This window comes from Amblyomma mixtum, chromosome 5, assembly GCF_055824585.1.
Source record: "Amblyomma mixtum isolate Tamu chromosome 5, ASM5582458v1, whole genome shotgun sequence".
NCBI lineage: Eukaryota > Metazoa > Arthropoda > Arachnida > Ixodida > Ixodidae > Amblyomma > Amblyomma mixtum.
This window is the reverse complement of record NC_143016.1, coordinates 178,687,924-178,708,786: the sequence shown is the minus strand read 5'-3', so window position 1 is coordinate 178,708,786 and position 20,863 is coordinate 178,687,924. Positions and strand designations below refer to the sequence as shown.

Genomic DNA, 20,863 nt, shown 5'->3' with positions numbered 1-20,863 from the left:
AGTAGTAGTTTTTTATGTATAATTTTCGCAGTGAGCTCTGTGGACGTTTGAAACGGGCAGTCGTTAGACACTGTTTGCCGCCTGCTCTGTGTCTTGCACGTGGTATCCGAGCTGGGCGCCTCTTTTCGCAGGAGTGCTTCAAGAACGTGATGCAGCCAGTGATGCTGGGTTGGGTAGTGCGGTATTTCGCCGCTCCCGAGTCCATCGGCAAGACGGAGTTCTACCTTTCCGCTGCTGGCGTCTCAATCCTGGGAGGGATGCACATCTTCACGCACCACCCGTACTTCTTCAACATGCAGCGAATGGGCATGCGCATCCGGATCGCATGCTGCAGCCTCGTCTACCGAAAGGTGCTCCATCACAACCACAGGACAGCCATGTAACGAGTGGTTGTTTACATTCGTTTTTTATTTAATAACGGCTTTTCTCACCGTCACGATCTTGAGAAAATGCTACATTTTTTTTGGTTGCGGGAACATCTAATCTGGTGTGTCTTCTTTGGTGAGCTCGTTTCAACTGTTTTTAGATTGATTCCAACTTGCTAGCGTTTATATTACCAATTTTACTTCATGCACCTCCTGATGAGCTTTCTCCGATGTTTTTCCGCTTTTCAGTTCAGTTTGTGGTTATAGTGTATTTTATGCCACTTTATTCTCGCCCCCCCCCCCCCCCCTACGTAATATCCTTATTCATATGGGCATTAAAGGTATTTTGAATGATTGAAAAATAAATATACATGCACACAAAAGTGCTTTTGGAAGGCCTTTAGTCCGTTCTTGAATGGTTGAAGCTAATGAAGTTAAAACGCCGTTTCTTTCGGAAGGTGTTATTAGCACAAGACGGTAGGTCATTGTTTTCAGCGGGGTGCACCTCTTAACTCAAATGTACGTTCTGCTGCTTCTGTGTTTTACATTATTTAAAGTGATCTCACCTAATTGATAATTTCACACCGAAGGGTGGTGAGGTATTTTTTGGCTGTAGCTTCGATTAAATCGCTTGATTATTTGCACTGACTATAAGACTGCACGATGAAAATGGGACCAAAGAGACATATAAGGAAAGACAATAGTGCAGACACCCAAAAGAATTTATTTTATGCAAACAGAGAACTTATAAAGCCCAACAACTAAACAAGCGAATGCAGTCATAAAGTTAGCATGCTCGAGGTATCAGAAGCGGTGGAAAATCTGCATGTAACCATCTGAACAGGCCTTTTCTGGAAAGAGCTCGCCGATACCACGTAAAGAAACGGATACATCAGGCATGCTAAACTATCCGATTGCATTGGCTTGTTCTCTTGTTGGGCATTACAAACCCACCAAAACCTGCCCGGCAGAATGTCATAGTTGATTATTTTCCGTTTTCAACGCTGTTCCGCTGCTCTTTAGGCGCCATTCGTCTTCGGCTGGTGTCTACCATCATCAGCCGGCACATGTGTGACCCGTAACTAAACTGCAGCATTTCCATTTCGCGCGGAATGTTCGTATGATATACAGCACATGGTTTTGCGCCATGTTTGAGCCCGTACGTTTTACGTGAAGATTTCAAGTTTGGCGATCAGGGGCCATATCAACGAAACCTCTCTAACGCGAATTCTACTTTTAATCCCTCGCCAACTTGAGTTGGGTGCCATGCCTCAGCTCTTGTCTACGTGCCGGTCATAACGGCACCATTATGTAGTGATCAGTTAAGACAGAAGCCTAAAAGGCAAGCAGAATCAAAAAGCACCACGTTGTATACACTGCGAGCATTCTGGTGCGCTTTATGAAAATAATGAAACAAAAACACACCTTTTTTTGTGGTTTACACTGCAGCCAATCAGCACAACACGGTATAATTAAGTGAAAAAAAGAAATACGATGTAGTACCTTCGTGACTGTGGTCTGTTGAGCCGGACAGCTGGCAGGACAATAAATGTGAAAAGAATATCAATGTAGCGACCAAGGTAGCGCGTTCTGCATATGTTCGTTTCTTCTGCAGGCTCTACGGTTAAGCCAGGCTGCTCTGTCTAAGACTGCGGTGGGACAGATGGTCAACCTTCTTTCGAACGACGTCAACAGGTTTGATCAGGTGGGACTCAATCTTTTGCTTTTAAATGCGTCAACAGGTTTGGTCAGTGGCGACTTGTCTTTTGCTTTTAAATACAACGGTTTCTGACTCTGACTACAAATGCACTGTAAGCACGTACAGCAGAGCGCTTCGTGGACTGCCTGTGAGGTCACCGGGACGTCTGTAAAAAAAGTAGCAGGATATTATACGTCGTCTCCGAAGCATATGTGAAGCAACTGGTAGAAGTACGTAGATTGGGCGAAGATGTGTGAGGTATGAAATGACGCCTAGTTGAGGTGCACTCATGCAAACGATAGGCATAACCTGGCGCAAACTTTTATTGGAGAAGGATAACACAGCATCATCATCATCATCATCAGAGTAAATGCATTCACGTCCACTCTCCTGCTGTAATGCTTCGGCGCTGCAGGATATGCTTTAAATAATAACGAAACGCCTCCCCCACATCTCTCCTATTAATCTTCTGTGCCGGCTGCGGTCATCTTATCCCTTCGGACGTCTTAATCTTATCCGTCCTCGCGGGCGGTAAGGTACCTGACTCTCTGCCATTCCCTGCTAGGTTTGCTTACTCTTGCAAATCGATAAAGTACCCTAGAGTACCGTGTGTAATGTTTCTTTCGCATTATTTGACCTGCCATTACTTCCTCTTCTTGGTTTAAACCAGGATATTAACCAGCTTTTGTGCCGTGACCCACTCTCTCTTCCTTTCTCTTGACGTCACACCTGCGATTTTCCTTTCCATAACTCGCTGTGTCCTCAGTTTTAGTTCAAGCCTTTTCGTTGGTGACTTTTACACACTTAATAATACTGTAAAAGTCGCTGTTGTCGCCTTCGATAAGCACTTCAGAGCTTTTGCAGGGGGCTCATGCAGTCATGTGTTGATACAGGACACACACGCTATCCCCGAAGTTTGCCAATAATTTGTACCCTACTGAAATTTCTGAAATGCGTTCGCGGCGCCAGGAAATCATTCGTTGCTCGAAAATTCCGAGAAAGTGTCTCTTTTCGTGTCAGACTTGGTGTGTTGGCAGTAGCTATGTGTAGCGTTGTCTTAGACGTGTGCCCCCCCCCCCCCCCCCCCTCCGCCCACCCTCACGCAGTCGGTGCTGTTCGTGCCGTACCTGGTGGCCGGTCCCCTGCAGACGGCCATCATCACGTGGGTGCTGTGGCAGCACCTGGGCATCAGCTGCCTGGCGGGCATCTCCTTCGTCCTCCTCTACATACCCTTCCAGGGGTGCCTCGGAAGGGCCTTCTCCAAACTGAGGTGGGCACTCTTCCCACGCACGGGCTCGAGAAAACTGCGCTCAGCCATCGAGGAGGGCATACCAGGAAAATATACTCGGCGTTAACAGACTTCTGAAACTAGAAGCAAACGGCAAGATGGCGGCGCACCTCATTTTGCCAGCCGTGCTTGTTGGTGGTGGGAGGCACCAGTTACAAGGATCGCCAAAAAAAAAAAACTATGGGGACACTTAATTCACCTTAAGAATCGGATCAATAGCCTTACCTTTTACGTGTGTAGCAACTTGTGTTACAACATCTGTGCGTGCGTGTGTGTGTCAGTTTAGTTGCATTTGTCGATCCATTAACCATTCGAACTGGCAGCTGCAGTAGCAGATATCCACTATGCTGTGACGGAGCTGTTATTTGCACATATCACATTTTTTCCCGATTTTTGATTTCGATTCTCAATCTAGGGTGCTGTTCAGAAACTAGGTTGGTAACAACACGGTAGACAAGTTGTGATGGTGTCACCCGGTAACGTGACCTCTCGCGACCAATCAATAATTTTATCGCCCCCTGCCACGGGGAGGCTGTTCATATTCCCGTGTCCAGGTTGCCCCCTACCGTGGTGGGCAGTTTGTGATGAAGTCAAAAGGCGTGAACTTTTTCGACTACTCAGAGAATTTCGTGACACCGGACATCGGCGCTGTTTTGGTGTGATGGCTACTGTACTACAGCAAGTCTTGATGAAGATAAAAGGTTTATGACATCAAACAACAGGGCGGCTCATTCTTTATCGAAGCACATTTGAGGCTGCCGTGGTGGCTCAGTGGTTATGGTGCTCGGCTCCTGACCCGAAAGACGTGGGTTCGATCCCGGCCGCGGCGGTTGAATTTCGATGGAGGCGAAATTCGAGAGGCCCGTGTACTGTGCGATGTCAGTGCACGTAAAAGAACCCCAGGTGGTCGAAATTTCCGGAGCCCTTCACTACGGCGTCTCTCATAGCCTGAGTCGCTTTGGGACGTTAAACCCCATAAACCAAACCAAACTGAAGCACATTTCAGTAGCTCAAGCAGGGCTTTTGCTGTTAAGGCATTTTACTCGTGCCAGTCCCTGCCACCGTTCCCTACGCTTACGCATCCGACGAAGCTCTAAGCCTTGGTCACCATCAGTGCCATCCCCAACTTCTTCGGCAGAAGCCTTACGTAGGTCAGTTTTTCTCCGTCGTACGCAGCGCCCATGACGGGTGCCCACCGAGTGTGGTTGCTTACCTTTGCGGTTCGCAGGGCCAAGACGGCGGCGCTGACAGACGAGCGCATCCGGCTGGTGAACGAGTTCGTGGCCGGCATGCGGGTCATCAAGATGTACACCTGGGAGACGCCCTTCGCCAACCTGGTGGACAACATGCGCAGGTCGGTGCACTGCGACGGCCGCAGACGCGCCCAGGAATTGTCGCGGAACTGCCGAACGCTCGTGCATGCACTCCTAATAATGAGATGCTCAGGAGAGGACACAGAAGTGTAGCAACGGCAGCTGGGGGCGGCTTGATCTCTCTGGCGGAGTGGAAGCCGAGGAGTTTGCAACTGTGTACGAAGTTGTAAACATGCATCTACATGGCGCATAGTATGTGCATTGCGAAACGTTACAGCTATAGAATGCAGAAATGATAAAGAGAAAAAAAGAATGTGCAAGATGCGACGAAAATTATGCGGCGCTAATTCTGTACAACGCACTTTGTTTAGTATAACATAGTAGCAAATCAACATCACGCTAATTAAGCAACAAGCCCTCCATTAAACGAAAAGAGCTACGAAACACTTTTGGAATATTTGTCAGGAGAACTACTTTGTGTTCAGGAAAGAAAAAACAGCGCTAAATTGTACACAAACCACACAGAAAGACGGAGAGGACAGGACAATGTCACACCAACTAGCCCAGCAAAACGTACTGTTAAAAGATCTACTTTTATTGCAATATTTGTCGAGAGATGTCGTAATCATAATAGTCCTTCCTCGTAAAAGTAAAAATGAAAGCTGCTGAGCTCTGTCAGATCGCCTGCATTAAAAACTTTGTTTCTAAGGAAAGGAAGCCTGGTAAAAATTCACTGCCTACGTCTTCAGCACAAGAGGCTGAGATCGACTACGACTCGGAAGTGTAATCACAATGAATAGCAGGTAGAAGCTCACTTCGTAATTCGAGCGTGTCTGCCTTACTACAAACAGCGTTGGAAATGAGAGTGAAAGATACCAATTGGAAAATAATGGCTTAATTGCAAATTGGGGAAAAAAAAACCTTGAACATCAGGCACAGAGTGCTGTTGCTTAGTCAAAGTAGCATTGACACAAGCGGAGTGCCAAATGAAAACAACAAGCTTAAATTCTTTAAACTCAACATATGCTCTGCTTTTGCTGTGATGCTTTTCTTAGTTTCCTCTAAAATATCCGTAAGAGTAGCACATTTTTCTTTAGGCTATCCTATCAAATTTGCTATAACTGTTGGTTGCAAATATTGAGAAACTGATCGGAGTTCACGTCACACCGTTGTCCTTTGGCGCCATCTTTTTCGCACTGTGCGCTCAACACTCTATATCTGGGCGCGCAAAGCGTCCGGAAAGTACGAGTGGGCGTCATCGTTTCGAGGGGATTCTAAAAAATTTGCTGGGGCTTAGTTAAGGTTAAGCCTGGATATCTAAGCGCCAAGCTCTCGCTGCTTTCTGGACCGGTGTTTCTGCGCCGTCCGACTGTTGCTTCTTCTCCTTCCATGGCGAATGTCTGCGCCTGTTCTATGGGCAAGCGCGCCTTTTATACCTCTCCTTTCAAATGCGCACTGCGCACGGCTTCGGCGAAAGGTCAAACGCTGTACAGAGGGTCTTTCTTTTTCACTAAAAATGCCCTACATCAGGCACACAACCCTACCCACGGTTCCACTCAACTGAACAGATGCTAAGCTCGATGTCTGCTGCATGGCATCACTTACCGGCTTAAGATCCTGCAAATGCCATAGTCTTTCACAAACGTCACACACGTAGCCGAACGGATTGTTCACAAGGTCTGCCGTGAAGACCTTGTTTGCACTGGCACTTCTGCCTGTTTCTGCGCCGTCCGACTGTTGCTTCTTCTTCTCCTTCCATGGCGAGTGCCTGCGCCGTGCGTGACGTCACTCGGTTTCGCGCATGCGCAGAAGTGTGAAATCTGTAGTGTGGCTCACGCGAAGCGCGGTGTTGACTAGCCTAGTGAAGCTTCTGGCTTCAAAACGCGGCGATGTGGCACTGTTCTTTCTCTTTTCTTTTTGTGGCAGGCGCGAGGTGCGCAAGATCCAGCAGACATCGGTGCTGCGCGCGGTGAACATGGGCATGTTCTTCATGTCGTCCAAGCTGGTGCTGTTCCTGTGCTTCGTCACCTTCGCGCTGCTCGGAAACACCCTGACCTCGGAGTGCGTGTTCGTCAGCATGTCGCTGTTCAACAGCCTCCGGCTGGCCATGACGCTCTACTTTCCCTTCGGAGTCGGCCAGGGCGCCGAGACGCTCATCTCCGTCAAGAGGCTCCAGGTGCGATCTCTGCCTGCTCGCTACACGCCAGCGGAAGGCCTACCTGGTTTCAGTGCCTGTTGTACCTAGTCGTGTTTATTAAAGCGAAAGCATTACTAGGTTATGTTGGCGGGGTCGTATCATCAAAACGTGTCGGCAGTGGTTGTGGCGTTCTCAGAACAGATAGGATGAAACGAATGGCTGTAATCGATAGAGTCCGCCGCGGTGGCTCAGTGGTTATGGTGCTCGGCTGATTACCCGAAAGACGCGCGTTCGATCCCGGCCGCGGCGGTTGAATTTCTTTGGAGGGGAAATTCTAGAGGCGCGTGTACTGTGCGATGTCAGTGCACGTTAAATAACCCCAGGTGGTTGAAATTTCCGGAGCTCTTCACTACGGCATCCCTCATGGCCTGAGTCGCTTTGGGACGTTAAACCCAATAAACCATAAACCGTAATCGATAGAGGATGATGCGCAAAACATTTGATGTCGATACCATGCTTAGCTAAACATGTAAAAAAATCGTCGAACTAGCGCCGACGTGAGATATTGCGAAAGGACGGGAAAACAACCTTGGATGGCAAAATAGTGCAAAATAGGCCAAGTAGTGAAGATAAAGTTTGAAGTGGATTGAAATGTGTTTGATAAGTGATAATTAATCGAACTAAAAGTTTGATTGACATAGAATATTTAGTTAATGAATTTGAAGCAGAAGTCGCTGGATGGTCGAATAGGCTGGACGGCGATATAGTTGGTGGAAGGGAAGCCAGCAATGGCGCCAAATTTGAAAAACCAAAATGTGTGATTGAGGTGAAAATGGGTGTAACCAGAGTGAATGTGATTAATTAAGAACAACGTTAAACAAGATGGTTGCAATCGACGACCGTAATCAATGAGACTGGTTTATCGATATCAATTAATGGCAATTAAATTACTAATTAATGTGTTAATGAAGGTCAATGCAATGATAAATAAGAAAATAATTGGTGAGTAATGAGATTAATTAAGGGAAATTAATGCGAGGACGCATAACAAATAGTTATTGGCATAATTACGGCGGCGATAACACAACGCAGCTGCCATAGTGATAAAAGTATCAAAGGGAGGCAAAGAGAGACATTGAGTGCCGTGGAGGCGTCAGTGCTTTTGCATTCTCCCAATACGGTTTGCCGCAGTGATCTCTAATGTTTTCTTATAGTTAATCCATGATCAACCTAGTGAAGAAATTGGCCCTGCTTTCATCTCTACGCTGCACAAAAATTTTTTGCTTATGCGCAGCACCATGGCCGGTACGGTGGCATATTGGGGGCTAGAGGAGGAAAACGTTCCGCTTGGTGACGTGACGGAACCGAGTGCGATGGCCGAGGACTAAAAACATCTGTCCATTCACTTGTAAAGAACGGTAGAAATACTGAATGTAGACTATTTTTGGAATGACCCATTCATGGAAGCTATCAACGAAAATTAAGATTGAATAATTGGAAAGCGGATATTTGAGACCATTGCTAAGGGTGTGCGAATCACTGCGCCCCTCCCATTACTTTACTCCATCAGCCTTCCCACCCTCGTTAAACGCAGCGCTGCGTCCATTTCTTCGCGCCAGAGAGAGACTACTGCACGAGCCACGTCTATGTTTTGTCCCATCATCATCATGTACGTCATTTTGAAAAAAAAAAAAATAGAAAATTGGTTTTTGAGAAAAGAAAATAATGCAGTAACTCTCTCACATATCTCGGTGGACACCCCAACCGCGCCGTAAGGGAAGGGACAAAGGAGGGAGTGAAAGATGAAATGAAGACGTGCCGTAGTGGAGGTCTCCGGAGTAATATCGACCACCTGAGGATTTTTAACGGCCACTGACATCGCACAGCGCACGGGCGCCTTTTGTGTTTCGCCTCCATCCAAACGCGGCCGCCAGGGTCGATTTTGGACCCAGATACTCATTTGAATATTCCAAGTTTTCGAATAGCGAATCGACTACCCTCCGATTCGATTTGCTGAACAAATGAAGTAGTGCAAGACCGAAATTATGTTAAAAGAATCGAGTGTACTGTCAACTTCTCGAATTTTCGAATACTTGGCCCGGATTTGGAGTAAGGGACACTAGTTTTCTTCGACTGTTTCAAAAAGAAGGTGCACTCCGACACCGCACTGTATGCTGCCGCGATCGGTTTGTGCAGGGTGGAGGTTTCGGCTCCGCGACGTGGTCCGTTCGTGTGGCGGCGTTAATAATGCTGATATGTGGCCTTCAAGGTGGGAGGCGTGGTAGTATTTAGGAGTTCAGCAAACCCGATCTCGTAGGCCATGGCTCATACGTAGTTCTCACCCCTTTCATCTGCTGAAACGTTTTGCTACCTTATTTACTGTCGTAATCATCAGCCAATAGTAATTTTGTTATGCGTGCATGAAGGTCAAATATACTGTGACTTACATGAAGCGGCGATGCCTCTTCTGCGTGATCGGCGTAGACGACAACACAGAAGATGAGGTAGAGAATGAGGTAGAGGCGCATGATGTTCGGTTCTGATTTAAGCCCTACTAGTAACAATATGTTGATACACTGACTTAAAGCTGCGTACTGGCCCTAATAGAAATCGGTGTTGTGTCTTTTGAGACCTACAGCTATAAATTCATGAGTTATAGCACTGCAGCGCAGCCTAACCACGAGTGCTTAGTGATATCGCATGATTATTCGTTTTGAACGATTATTCTCACAAGTAGCGATATATTCGTAAATATATTCGATAGGTATTCGAATCGGTTCTATTATTTGATTCGTGTTTGATTTGGTTTTAAGCGACACTATTTGTATTCGATTCTGTAATGGCAAATTAATTTCCACACCTGTAGAGCCGGGCATAAAAAGATGAGGTCCGCGGGGATTCTGCCCACCAACTATGCTGGGGACGAACGCATATTCTTGTAACGGTGAATACCAGCAATGAAGTCATATAATAGAACTTAATTACTACTGCATCATAGCAAACCCGTGCAACGAAGTGCGATTTTTTTTTCTGACGTGTGCATTGTAAATTTAGACCAAGATGTCGCTGGACAATAACGAAAATATATTAACATCTGCAGGCGCTCAGGTTGGTCGAGTGCGTCAACGGTACACGGATGTTGTTAAAAAATCTAAATATTAGCCTCAAACTTACTACTCCAATGAGCAACCGTACATATTTATTTCAAGCTCATGTTCAGCAACGAGTACGGTTCTATTACATGGTGATGTGGCGAAGTGCTGCGGAGACTTGAGTACACAATAAACGCTATGCTGCTGGGGAACATTACTTGCAACCGCTTTACTTCCTTAGGTAACTGCGTATAAATCAAGGGTGCGCGCAAACCAGCACGAGAAGAAGAGGTGAAGATTGAAATAAAAATAAAAAACGAACTATCGTAAGAAACCAACGCACATTGGTCACGCCATTCGTGCTCCCCGAGGCCCCTGTGGGTGAATAACAGCTGTCGCCGTATCGCGCCTGGTGCTCTATCGATGGAGCTGCGAGCACCCTGCTGCGCACCACGTACGCTGTGCGCCACTAATGCAAGCCTTTTCTGACGAAAATTTTCACTGCCAGGCGCATAGGGTGGCAAGAAAAACCGCCTGACATGGTTATAGTATGTCCATAATATATTGTGCACTACATACTCAGCCACTCTGAATGCCACAGTTATCATTCAGCCGCTGAAAGGTCGTTCCTAGAGATCGCGTGGCCGTTATTGAGATGGTCTATAGGCTTTCTGCAGACTTGTTATAAACTCGGTTGCCCTCCTATGGGCATTCTCCTTTTCTTTATTCATGGTTTATAGAGCGTCTATAGATAAAAGTCTAGTAAGAATGAATGTCCCTAAACTCATAGATTGCCTAGACACTTTCCATGGGATTTGTAATTTCTATAGACTAGTCTATAGGATTGTCTGTGAGAAGTTTATAGACTTCACTGTCAAAGTCCGGGGATTATCTGTCGAATTTTAAAGAAACTTCTGCAGTCAGCCGCAGTATCGCACTGAAGTCTCATCCGATGCGGTATCGTGCCTTTTCCGTTACTTGACTTTCACTCCTTCGAGTGGCCAGAGCACTGCCTCGATCGCTGCACGGTCAAATTTTCAACTGATGTGCCCCTCGGTTGTCACGCTCACGGTTCTTTTTCTCCTTTCGCAGAAATTCCTTCTCCTCGAAGAGCAGGAGCAGACCGGGGCACTGGGCGGCTCCAAGCTGCGGCCCAAGATTCACAACTGCCGCGTGGAGCTGCAAAATGCCTCGGCGTCTTGGACAAAGGTTCGCTGATTTCACGAATGAATTGAAGTTCGCACAAGCGAAAAGCGAGGGACTTAAGCGCAGCAACTCCCAACTTTTTCGCCTTGGTCCGTACCCGACAGGACTCCGCCGAACCTACCCTGCAGAATATAACGGCCACCGTTAAGCCGGGGGAGCTGTTGGTCGTCGTCGGTCCTGTGGGCTGCGGCAAGGTAAGCCGTTGTAGAGCTGTCTCCAGGTTAAGCGTATAAAAATCGGCAGGTCGCGATATGCTGCCGCGTACGACTATTGCATGTTAAGGACAGGAATTCTCGAAAAAAAAAACACATATACATTGCCTTTGCGGAGCGAAATCTGCAAGTGTTTTGTCTTATTGAATATTTTCTATAGATAGCAGAATATAACGGCCACCGTTAAGCCGGGGGGGGGGGGGGGGATATGAGTACTTCGGGTGTATTAAGGGCACCTTCGATTGGCCGTTTCGGTACTCCGTCCTGGAGCGCGAACGTCAGGGCCGACCTCCGTACCCCAGCCAGAGGAGGCACCGGAGAGCCGAGTATGCGACCCGACGGCGGAGTGATCTTGTGACGGAAGTAGCGAGAACGGTTTCTTTCACTGACGTCACTGAAGGATACTCTGGGATATGCGTGCAACATGTTTATGAACCCCCAGCTCCCGCTGTTTACATGCCTCGTCATTTTAGTACGGCTGTGTGTGCGATATGTGGAGGCTCCAAGCGCAGCGATAGCCGCTGAAGGAGACTTCCACGAGAACACTCCTCTACGCGGACGATCTGAGGGGACTAGGGTTAGCGAAAGAGAGCGCGCTGGACGCAAAGCGAGGGCCGTACGTGTGGAGCGTATTTAACGTACAACTTCGACCGCGAGAACCGCATCCTTCGTTTCTATGGTGCGCTCTTATGATAACAGGTAAACCCTCAATTGGGACTGTTCGCAGCGTGATAACAGCGCATTAATGACACCTGCACTGTGTAACACGATTGTTTGCTCTGAAATGAAGACCAGCCAAGTACTTGGAGTCCTTACTGAGTACCGTCGCTTGACCTTGGGTACAGTGCCAAGCAAGAAAACTCCGCAAGCCGCCCGCACACAGTGAAAAATGACGCGGGGAAAAGCGGCGACTTGAGGCTAAGAAACGACATGCTGAGGACGAAGCAACGGAGACAGGGACCCAGCAGTGCAGCGATTGTGTTTTTATGAGCGGTTGGCAGGAGAAATAACGTTTTCGTGAACTTTGAAAGCTAAAAAGGTACCAACATATACGGTAGTGCTAATTAACACCTCGAGAGAAGTTCAACCAGCTGAAAGAGCTTAAAATTCATATCTACCCTCGCTGCCAGCGTCGGCGAAGTGCCGAAGGTGACTTAAGTTCCCTTCAGCACTTCTGGTTGGAACACTCGAGACCTTAGCCTCGGCCGTATATGCTGCCGCCTCCGCTCCGCCGACCTCAACGTCGGGCAGCCTTCAATAAACACGGCCGTGGTCACATAACATACGACTTCCTCAAAGTGAAGGAAAAGTTTTGCGCTGACACCTAAAAGCACTTCGTCGAACGAACAAAATGCTCTGGTATTTGTATGCCTTAGTTTGGTGGTCACAAAATAGCTGACAACGGTACCTTGAAATGTTCGGGAACAGGTTGCATATGACGTGCTTGCCATGCATGTATAGCATGTAGCAGGTAGCACCTTTTATCGCACTTTATTCCAGTAGCGACAAAGTTTATTTTTGAAATTCATTTATTCAAGGTCAAGGCTTCAGCGTTGAATAGGCTTTTGCAGCGTTGGTCGTGAAGTAGACGTTTCTCTCTAAAAGCATTATTTTGTGAACCACGGCGGCTGTGCATTGCGGGGATGCGCCCGAGCAACGGGAATTTTTCTCTGTTACGGGTTCCTGCCTAAATACTCAGCTTACGGAAGAGATTTCTTTATTACTGCTTAATCGATTTTGACCTCCTTGGTTAGGTTGCACTTCTAGGATCAAAGTGTATAGTCAAGGCATTCTTTGTTTTTAAAGATTGTGAATTTCAAATTTGTTTTATGAAAATTTCTCCTCACTACAGATGTGTCCACGGAGACTGCATTGTAAAGAATTTAAAGCCAGCCAAAGTTTGCGCTTTGCGAAAAAAAACAAACTCTAAGAATGTCTTGACCTCCAGCACACCAGCAGGAACGCAATAGACGTTGAGCCAGCTTCTTTCGATCAAATTTTCTTAATTCTGCAGCCTTTTCACAAGGTTTGGTTTGGTTTATGGTGATTAACGTCCCAAAGGCACTCGGGCTATGAGCGATGCCGTAGACGAGAGCTCCACCTGGGATCTTTAACATATAAACACAGACTTCTGGTATTTCGCTTCAATCGAAACACGACCGCCGCGGCTGGGATCGAACCCGCGTCTTTCGGGTCATGAGCAGACCAAGGTGTGTAGGAAATATATATATTAGGAAACAGTTTTGTTGAAGATATAATAGTGAAATTCTGTGAGAGTAGTCAAGAAAATATTTCTAATATGGTCGAAAATTTTAATGTAAATATCAAGAAATAACAATATTTGATGAAAACCGCGAGAAAATTAATATAAGACAGCTAGAAGGGTGACGAAAGTGGCATGGTGTTTCTACATCCAATGTGTGACACAAAATAATGCTTATAGAGGAAGAGAGACCAAAACATAGAAATAAATAAGTTAAAACGAAATAAAAGACAGAGAAAAAAAAGAATAGACTGCGCAAATGTCCCTATTTTATTCTCTTGACTCAATATTTGCTTGTGCATAAATTCTTATCCCAAAAAATAATACGGACTGTTGAGTTGCGCAGGTGGCAAAGCAGTGTGGAAAATAGCAGCGAAAACGGAAAAGCATAGAAAGGACTAGGGGTGTGCGAATATCAAATTCTTCGAATACGAACCGAATACGAATACTTAATTCCGAATATCGAATCGAATATCGAATAATCAAGGACAGATGCATTTAGCCACTACAAAACATTTATTTGAGCGCCCAAGAACATCACAGTTAAACTATCGATGATTAAATGAACACAGAAGGTGTGTGTGGCTGCACAAGAATTATCAGACTCGAACATTATTCTTAGAAGAGTGGAAATATCAGAGAAGATGGCTGGTACACAGCATTGATTAAGGCTAGCTTGCCATCAGCACGAACGCGCGTTGCTGGGATGAACATAAAAGGTTGTGAAGGAAAACCCGCTGCTCCGCATGGTCAGGCAGAAGTAGTTCCCTTCTGGCTGAAACGACTCCTCCAGCCACAGAAAATGCCCTCTCACTTGGCACTGAACTGGCACGTATTGCGAGGTACTTCGTGCACAGCTCTGACTACACCAGCTTCGCAGGTATAGCCACAAAGAACCTCACCAGCGCAGTCAGCTACGCCATGGCCCTTGGAGGTCCATGCGCATTGCTCTGGGCGCCGCCTTGTTATGTCTTTGTCGATAGGGCTTGCGGACCTAAATGAACGCCGGTGCTCACAATGAATATTCGGCTAGATACGAATATTCGCGTCGGGTCGAATATTCGAGACAACACGAATACTTGGATTTCGAATCGAATACGAATACTAAAAATATAATATTCGAATTATATTCGAAAATTTCGAATATTCGCACACCCCTAGAAAGGACACATCAAGCGCTGACTCACAAATTAGCGTTTAACCAGCGTTTAACCAGCGTTTAACCAGCGTTTAATGGCATTGGTTCGCTAAATATGCAGATGCAATTTTGCCCGAAGACCACATGTGTTTCTGCGAGCGCACATTCAGGCATCAACGTGTTTGCTCATTGGATGTCTAGCCGCAGGAGAGCGGAATATTGTAAATAACTGGTTTTTCACAAGCGACGTACAGAGTTTGGTGCTCCACCGAACACCGTTTCGCTTTATCTCGCACAATGCTATTGGAAGGCTTGTCGACTATGGTGCATATTCTGCCAACATTTTTGGGCCCTGAAAATGCCACATTAGTGCCATACGCGTCACCCACATGTTTGAGGTGATTTTAAAAGTGAAGGACAAAGCGAGGAGTGCTAACTTTTTATTTTTCGCAGTCGTAGGTGAAGGGCTATTGGCATCCTTCACTTTTTTTAAGTACCTCATCGGAGGCAAGAGACGAGACATTCTTTGGAAAACAGGCCTTATTTAGGTAACTTTTTCTTCGAAACTGTGACTTAGTCACGACATGACTGGTACAATGTTGAGTCCAAGCAGCCTGCAACAATCCCACTTTTCTCAGGTGGTCTTTAGGCAAAATTCCAATTTTGTTTAGGCATTATAATCAGGTTTAGTGCTAAGTTTCGGAAGTCTGCCATACCTACATTAATAAACACACGTGCGTCAGTGACGTATCCTGTGTCCTGCACGAAAAAGAGTTGGCGTATGTGTACCTGTCTGATTCCTTCTGCTTTGTTATTTCCTGTGTGCGTGTTTTTCTGGCGTCGCATACTTACCCTACGTTTTCTCAAGAAACACTCAGCTGCCAGTCGGCGCTTGTGGCGTCCGCCCGTTCTTTGCCGCATATATTTGAGATACTATTTTCCAAACTCTAAGAAGTAATAATCACTGAAACACGGCAGGTTTCTTTTTATTTACTTCTTAGCTTTAATCCCGCTTTTTTTGCTTTCTTTCGCTTTGAAATAAGAGCGTTGCTTCAGCGAGAGTAGCGATACATACGTTCTTGATTTCATAAGTAAATGCTCGCAATGAAGACTTAATAGCATTATCTTGCATCTAGCAGTCTTTATTGAGTGATTGATTCCATGTTTGTATCAGACAAGAACATGTATTGTCTACGCGGACGCGGCGCAAAAGATACATGGGCCGACGACAGACAGCGCACCACCCGTAAAGTGTGTTTTTCATCTCGTGTCCGAACTCGTGGTTCCCGTGCAGACGTCTCTACTGATGGCCATCCTGGGCGAACTCCGGCTGACGGGCGGCAGCGCCAAGGCGCTGGGCCGCATCGCGTACGCTTCGCAGGAGCCGTGGATGTTCACGGGCAGCGTGAGGAGCAACGTGGTATTCGACAGTCCCTACGACAGGGAGCGCTACAGGAAGGTCATTTACGCCGCGGCCATGGAGAGGGTGCGTGCTTGTGTTTTTCCTTCCTCTGTGTGTGCGTGGGAAGTGTGTGCTAAGCACGGCTCATGCTTCATGCTAGATGTTTCACTAGAGCGATGTTCGCTTGTTCGCGGTTAATGTAGGCCTGTAACTCTTCGTTTTTTTTTTCTTTAAAGGGCAACTGCAGCACTTTTTTTTGACAATTTCGCGATATTCAAGGATTCAAATCTACATAGGCTGTAAGTGTTTTTGAACTAGCATTTGAAATAGTGACATTATCGACGATTGAATTTTGCGCTTCTCCTGAGTTCAACAGAGGAGTGCAGAGAAACTCAGCATGACGTCACGGAAGGCATGAATTCAAAGTACCGCTGTCGTCAGCCACACCCTGCCCTGACTCGTCAGACGCTGCCTAACAACTTTCGGCAGGGTTCGCCTTCGGTGGTGTTGGTTTTTTCTTTGAAAGCAGGCGTTTGTGCGTTGGAAATGTACAGATACCTTCGATGACGTCATTATGTTCCCTCCCAGTTGGCGTTGTGCGCTGCGGAGAAGCTTTAAGGGCATCCGGATTTTAATCGGCGATTACTTCACTATTTCAAGTGCTAGCCCAAAAAGACTTCGCATGCTTTACCTGCAGATTTCACACATTCGACCCTCTTAAGCTCGTTGATTTCTAAAATCTATGCAGTTTCCCTTTAAAAAGGTGCTTAATGGTGCTCTTCTGTTCTAATGCTGAACGCGACGCTTCTTGTGAGGTGTACACTGTTTTACATTTGCAGCCTTTTTGTCCGCTGATTAAATAAAAGCACTGCTTTTGCGTGTCGGCATCCCATTAGGTTAGACTATTGTGATATGTGCGCCGAATGCTAGCACTCGTCGTCTATTCTCTTCCTTCTTCCTTGTTACTTTTTTTGCGCTGTTAACCACGCATGCTAAACTTTTACTTGTGTACAAATAAAATGCGTGCCTGTCGTTTAGTACAGATTGGCCGAAGACTGCTGTGCGTGCGGGATTCTATTTGTCGCTGATGGAGACAAATACTGGCACAGGAATGCAAGCTTTCCTCAAGACGATGCCGAAACAGTACTCTGTGTTACATAACATAGAAAGTGGAAACAGGCAGATTTGTCCATGACATTTAAAGTAGCGGTGCTAATAAGGTTTGGGCGTTCAGCGTGTGCCTCACATCTCATTATCGTGCGCAGGATCTGACGTTGCTGCCGTACGGAGACCGCACCCTGGTAGGCGACAGGGGGGTCTCTCTCAGCGGAGGACAGAAAGCAAGGGTCAACCTGGCCAGGTACTTATCTCGCCGGAGGTGTTACCACTGTGACGATCTGTGTATCACAGTAGACATTATACTGTATACATTACTCAATATACTTGTAAGCTGTGCAGTACGTTTGTTGCGGTATGTGCAGCTTATTGATTTCTTTATAGAATGAAAGCTAGGGAGAGTGAGAAAGAAGAGGTTAAACTACATTTAAACGCTGCAGTAGGCGTCGAGTCGCTCTTGTGGCGTTCACCAAGGAATTAATGCCGCCGCGGTGGCTCAGTGGTCTCGGCTGCTGACCAGAAGGACGCCGGTTCGATCCCGGCCGCGGCGTTCGAATTTCGATGGAGGTGAAATTCGAGGCACGTGTACTGTGCGATGTCAGTGCACGTTAAAAAAACCTCAGGTGGTCGAAATTTCCCGAGCCCTTCACTACGGCGTCTCTCATAGCCTGAGTCGCTTTGGGACCCCGTAATCCCGTAAACCGAACCAAACCAAACAAATGAATTAATGTCCTGAAGAACCACAGTTGAAAATGAACTGGCTTAAAACTACTGTCGGTGCAAATAGATTGCTGATGGCGTTTGTCTCTTTCAATTACTTCACTTTTTGTCTAGGGCGTTGTACTACGATGCTGACATCTACCTGTTGGACGATCCCCTGAGCGCGGTAGACACGGCCGTCGCAAAGCACCTGTTCGAAGTGTGAGTCTCACTGCCTTCGGTCAGTTACGGATACTTCTCGAGAAAATTAAATTAAAACGAAGCAAGCAAACTTGGACGGAGAAAGTGCCCGAAGTTCCACGCTTCACGTTATGACTGCAACATTGCTCATTGCGACGTTGTTCCGGAGTTAAGAGTTGAACTGAAATCGAGGCAACTCAGAAAGCTATGGAAAGCAAAACGGTAGGTGTAACATTTAGGGGCAGAAAGTGAGCAGAGTGGATCAGGCAGCAAACACAAGTGAATGACAATGCAGTCGAAATCAAGAAGAAACGGGCATGGGCACTACATGTGATGCGAAGGCAAGATGGCCGATTCCGTTAAGAGAAGGAAAGCGGAGCAGAGAGCGGCAGAGAGGTGCGATGAAAGTAGGAAGTTTGCGGGGATATGGTGGGGGCAGCTGGCAGAGGAGAAGGTTAATTGAAGATATATGGGAGAGGTCTTCGTCCTGCAGTAGGCATAGTTAGGCTGACGACGATGATGATCAGGAGTTCTCATTAGACATGTACTTAGAATAGCGATTTACAGAACATGAGACCACATTCCAGAGAGCACAGATGAAGAACATCTGTAATAATATTGTGCGTTTTTTTTATGACTTCTACGGACAGTGGAACCAGTGCCTTATAACGAATGCTAACAAAGTTGAAAAGTACATCGGCAGATTTCTCGCATTTGGTTTAGTAGCTAGCTATTTTTTTTAAATTTATAAATGTTTTAGGTTTGAAATTGCATACAAATGCCCTTCGCTATACCGGAGTCACGTGAATTTACGGGCTTTCTTACGGGCTTATTTCCTTGTAGCCTCACTCCTAATTTTAGGGCTCTGTTTAGCGTTTTTGAGGTAAATAGAATACAGGAAATATGAGGAAAATGAGAGTACGACTGCTCACGAATAAAAAAACAGTGAAAATGATGCCATTGCATCATATATTTCTGGCATTTGGCGCCAAGCCGTAGCGGCAAGTAAAACACTCCCGAAAAAACATTTCATAAACACCCCACATAAAGAAACTTTTCTTCACACATTACGTTTGCTTGACAGGATTTTTCCTTGTTCTTCACCTATGAGCGTTGTTTCCCGCCCTAGCTATTAATTTACTGCAAGCTGCCAGGTAGGCTGTTCAAAGGTGAGACCAGCCTGTACTTGAAATAAGTAGAGGAGATTTTAAGATCAGTGAAGAAGAGCGAATGGACGACACGGAACAAACGGCGTCTTTCATTCGTGTCCTCACACGCGATTCTAGTTAACAATGGAACAATAAGTCCGCATAGAAACTTTGCCGAGGAATAAAAGTTAGGGCGATACATGTCTGGCTTACTTGTTCAAGGGGCACCTATTACTTCGAGGGAGGATGTGTGTACTCTAGGTGCTGTAATGCATTTCTAGAAATTCAATATTGCAACCCACAAAAAATGGACGCGACACGCTGCCTTGGGAGGCAGCAAGCGCACACCGCTGCCGAAATCCTTTGAAAAATTTCCACGGTGCTCCTAAAAATATATGTGTGAAAAATTGGCTCTCTATCACAGGTGCATCCGGGGCTACCTCAAGAACAAGATCGTCATCCTCTGCACGCATCAGCTGCAGTTCCTCAAGTCTGCGAACCACATACTCGTCCTCAGAGAGGTAAAGACTACAGAGTGTAATTTTAGGCCGGGTACAATGTGTTGTTCATGATACTGTGCTCGACGGAACAAATAACATTTGAAAACCTTTAGCATTTCGTAGTTGTGACTACTCGCATTTCCCCTCAAAGACACAAAGCTTGGGCCCGGTGCGTGGCAGGGAACTTCCCACAGAGTACTACATGCTCACTTAATAAGCAGCACAGACGTCGATAAGCTAGCTACTTTGTTAGAGCTTCTAAAGTACGTTGACGCCCTCTTAAGCCTTCTCCTCGGTGCGTTGCTGTGAACGTGCGCTCAGGGCAAGATGCTGGGCCTTGGCAGCTACCGGCAACTGATGAACGCGGGCATCGACTTCGTCTCGTTGCTCGAGGAGAAGCCGGCGATGCCGGCGAACGCCGAGGCCATGCTGGAGTCCCGGCGGGGTTCGCACGGCGTCGACCCATTCGACGGAAGCCCCTTGGTCGAAGAGGTGTACGCAGCGCCCGTGGGCAGTGAGGCGCTGGACGCCGCATCGCCGGGCGCCTTCTACGAGTCCAACCTCTCGCTGGCCGGCTCGTACGACGACGCCCGCTCCGACATCTACCAGGTGGGGCGATGCGAGCTCTGTAAAAGCAAGTGAAGGCGCGCGAAAGCGCAGTAAAGACCAGCATAAACTTATGCCATACAGTAGAAAGAAAAGATCATGGTAGTGATAAATAATAGATAAGGTTAGGACGCGCGTTGGGTGCACGCCGTTGCTTTAAGAAACCTCTCTACCCAAGCACAAAATATTCTATATCGCGTGATTACCGCTCAGACATATTGGGCATGGAGAAAAATGCTTTCCAGTTTCGGTGTACGGAATTGCAACTTTCAGACTATGCACGTCTAATCAACTTTAAGCGAATAGGCCAATAGGGGCTTTTAGCATGACGGAGACGCAGTAGCGCAGACGTATACCTGTTTACCTGACAAATGCAGCGCAGCCAGAGTGGCCCCGCCTGGCACCACTCCTGCGATTACGCGTGCTCATGAGGCGTTTGGCGGACCGACATACGTCCACGCTAGTACGACTCTGCTAA

General features: G+C 46.7%; 1 protein-coding gene across 1 annotated transcript in view; it reads left to right on the top strand.

Moving 5' to 3' along the window:
• The window catches only part of LOC149344918 (ATP-binding cassette sub-family C member 4-like), a 72,543-nt gene that overhangs the window by 21,097 nt on the left and 30,583 nt on the right, over nucleotides 1-20,863 (top strand). The window contains exons 4-15 of the mRNA XM_089546406.1: nucleotides 132-350; nucleotides 1,981-2,070; nucleotides 3,171-3,334; nucleotides 4,581-4,706; nucleotides 6,592-6,841; nucleotides 10,987-11,103; nucleotides 11,205-11,294; nucleotides 16,008-16,199; nucleotides 17,381-17,475; nucleotides 18,066-18,152; nucleotides 19,704-19,800; nucleotides 20,101-20,388. Of these exons, the coding sequence (XP_089402532.1) occupies nucleotides 132-350; nucleotides 1,981-2,070; nucleotides 3,171-3,334; nucleotides 4,581-4,706; nucleotides 6,592-6,841; nucleotides 10,987-11,103; nucleotides 11,205-11,294; nucleotides 16,008-16,199; nucleotides 17,381-17,475; nucleotides 18,066-18,152; nucleotides 19,704-19,800; nucleotides 20,101-20,388 (1,815 nt within the window). The remainder of the gene's footprint in view (nucleotides 1-131; nucleotides 351-1,980; nucleotides 2,071-3,170; nucleotides 3,335-4,580; nucleotides 4,707-6,591; nucleotides 6,842-10,986; nucleotides 11,104-11,204; nucleotides 11,295-16,007; nucleotides 16,200-17,380; nucleotides 17,476-18,065; nucleotides 18,153-19,703; nucleotides 19,801-20,100; nucleotides 20,389-20,863) is intronic.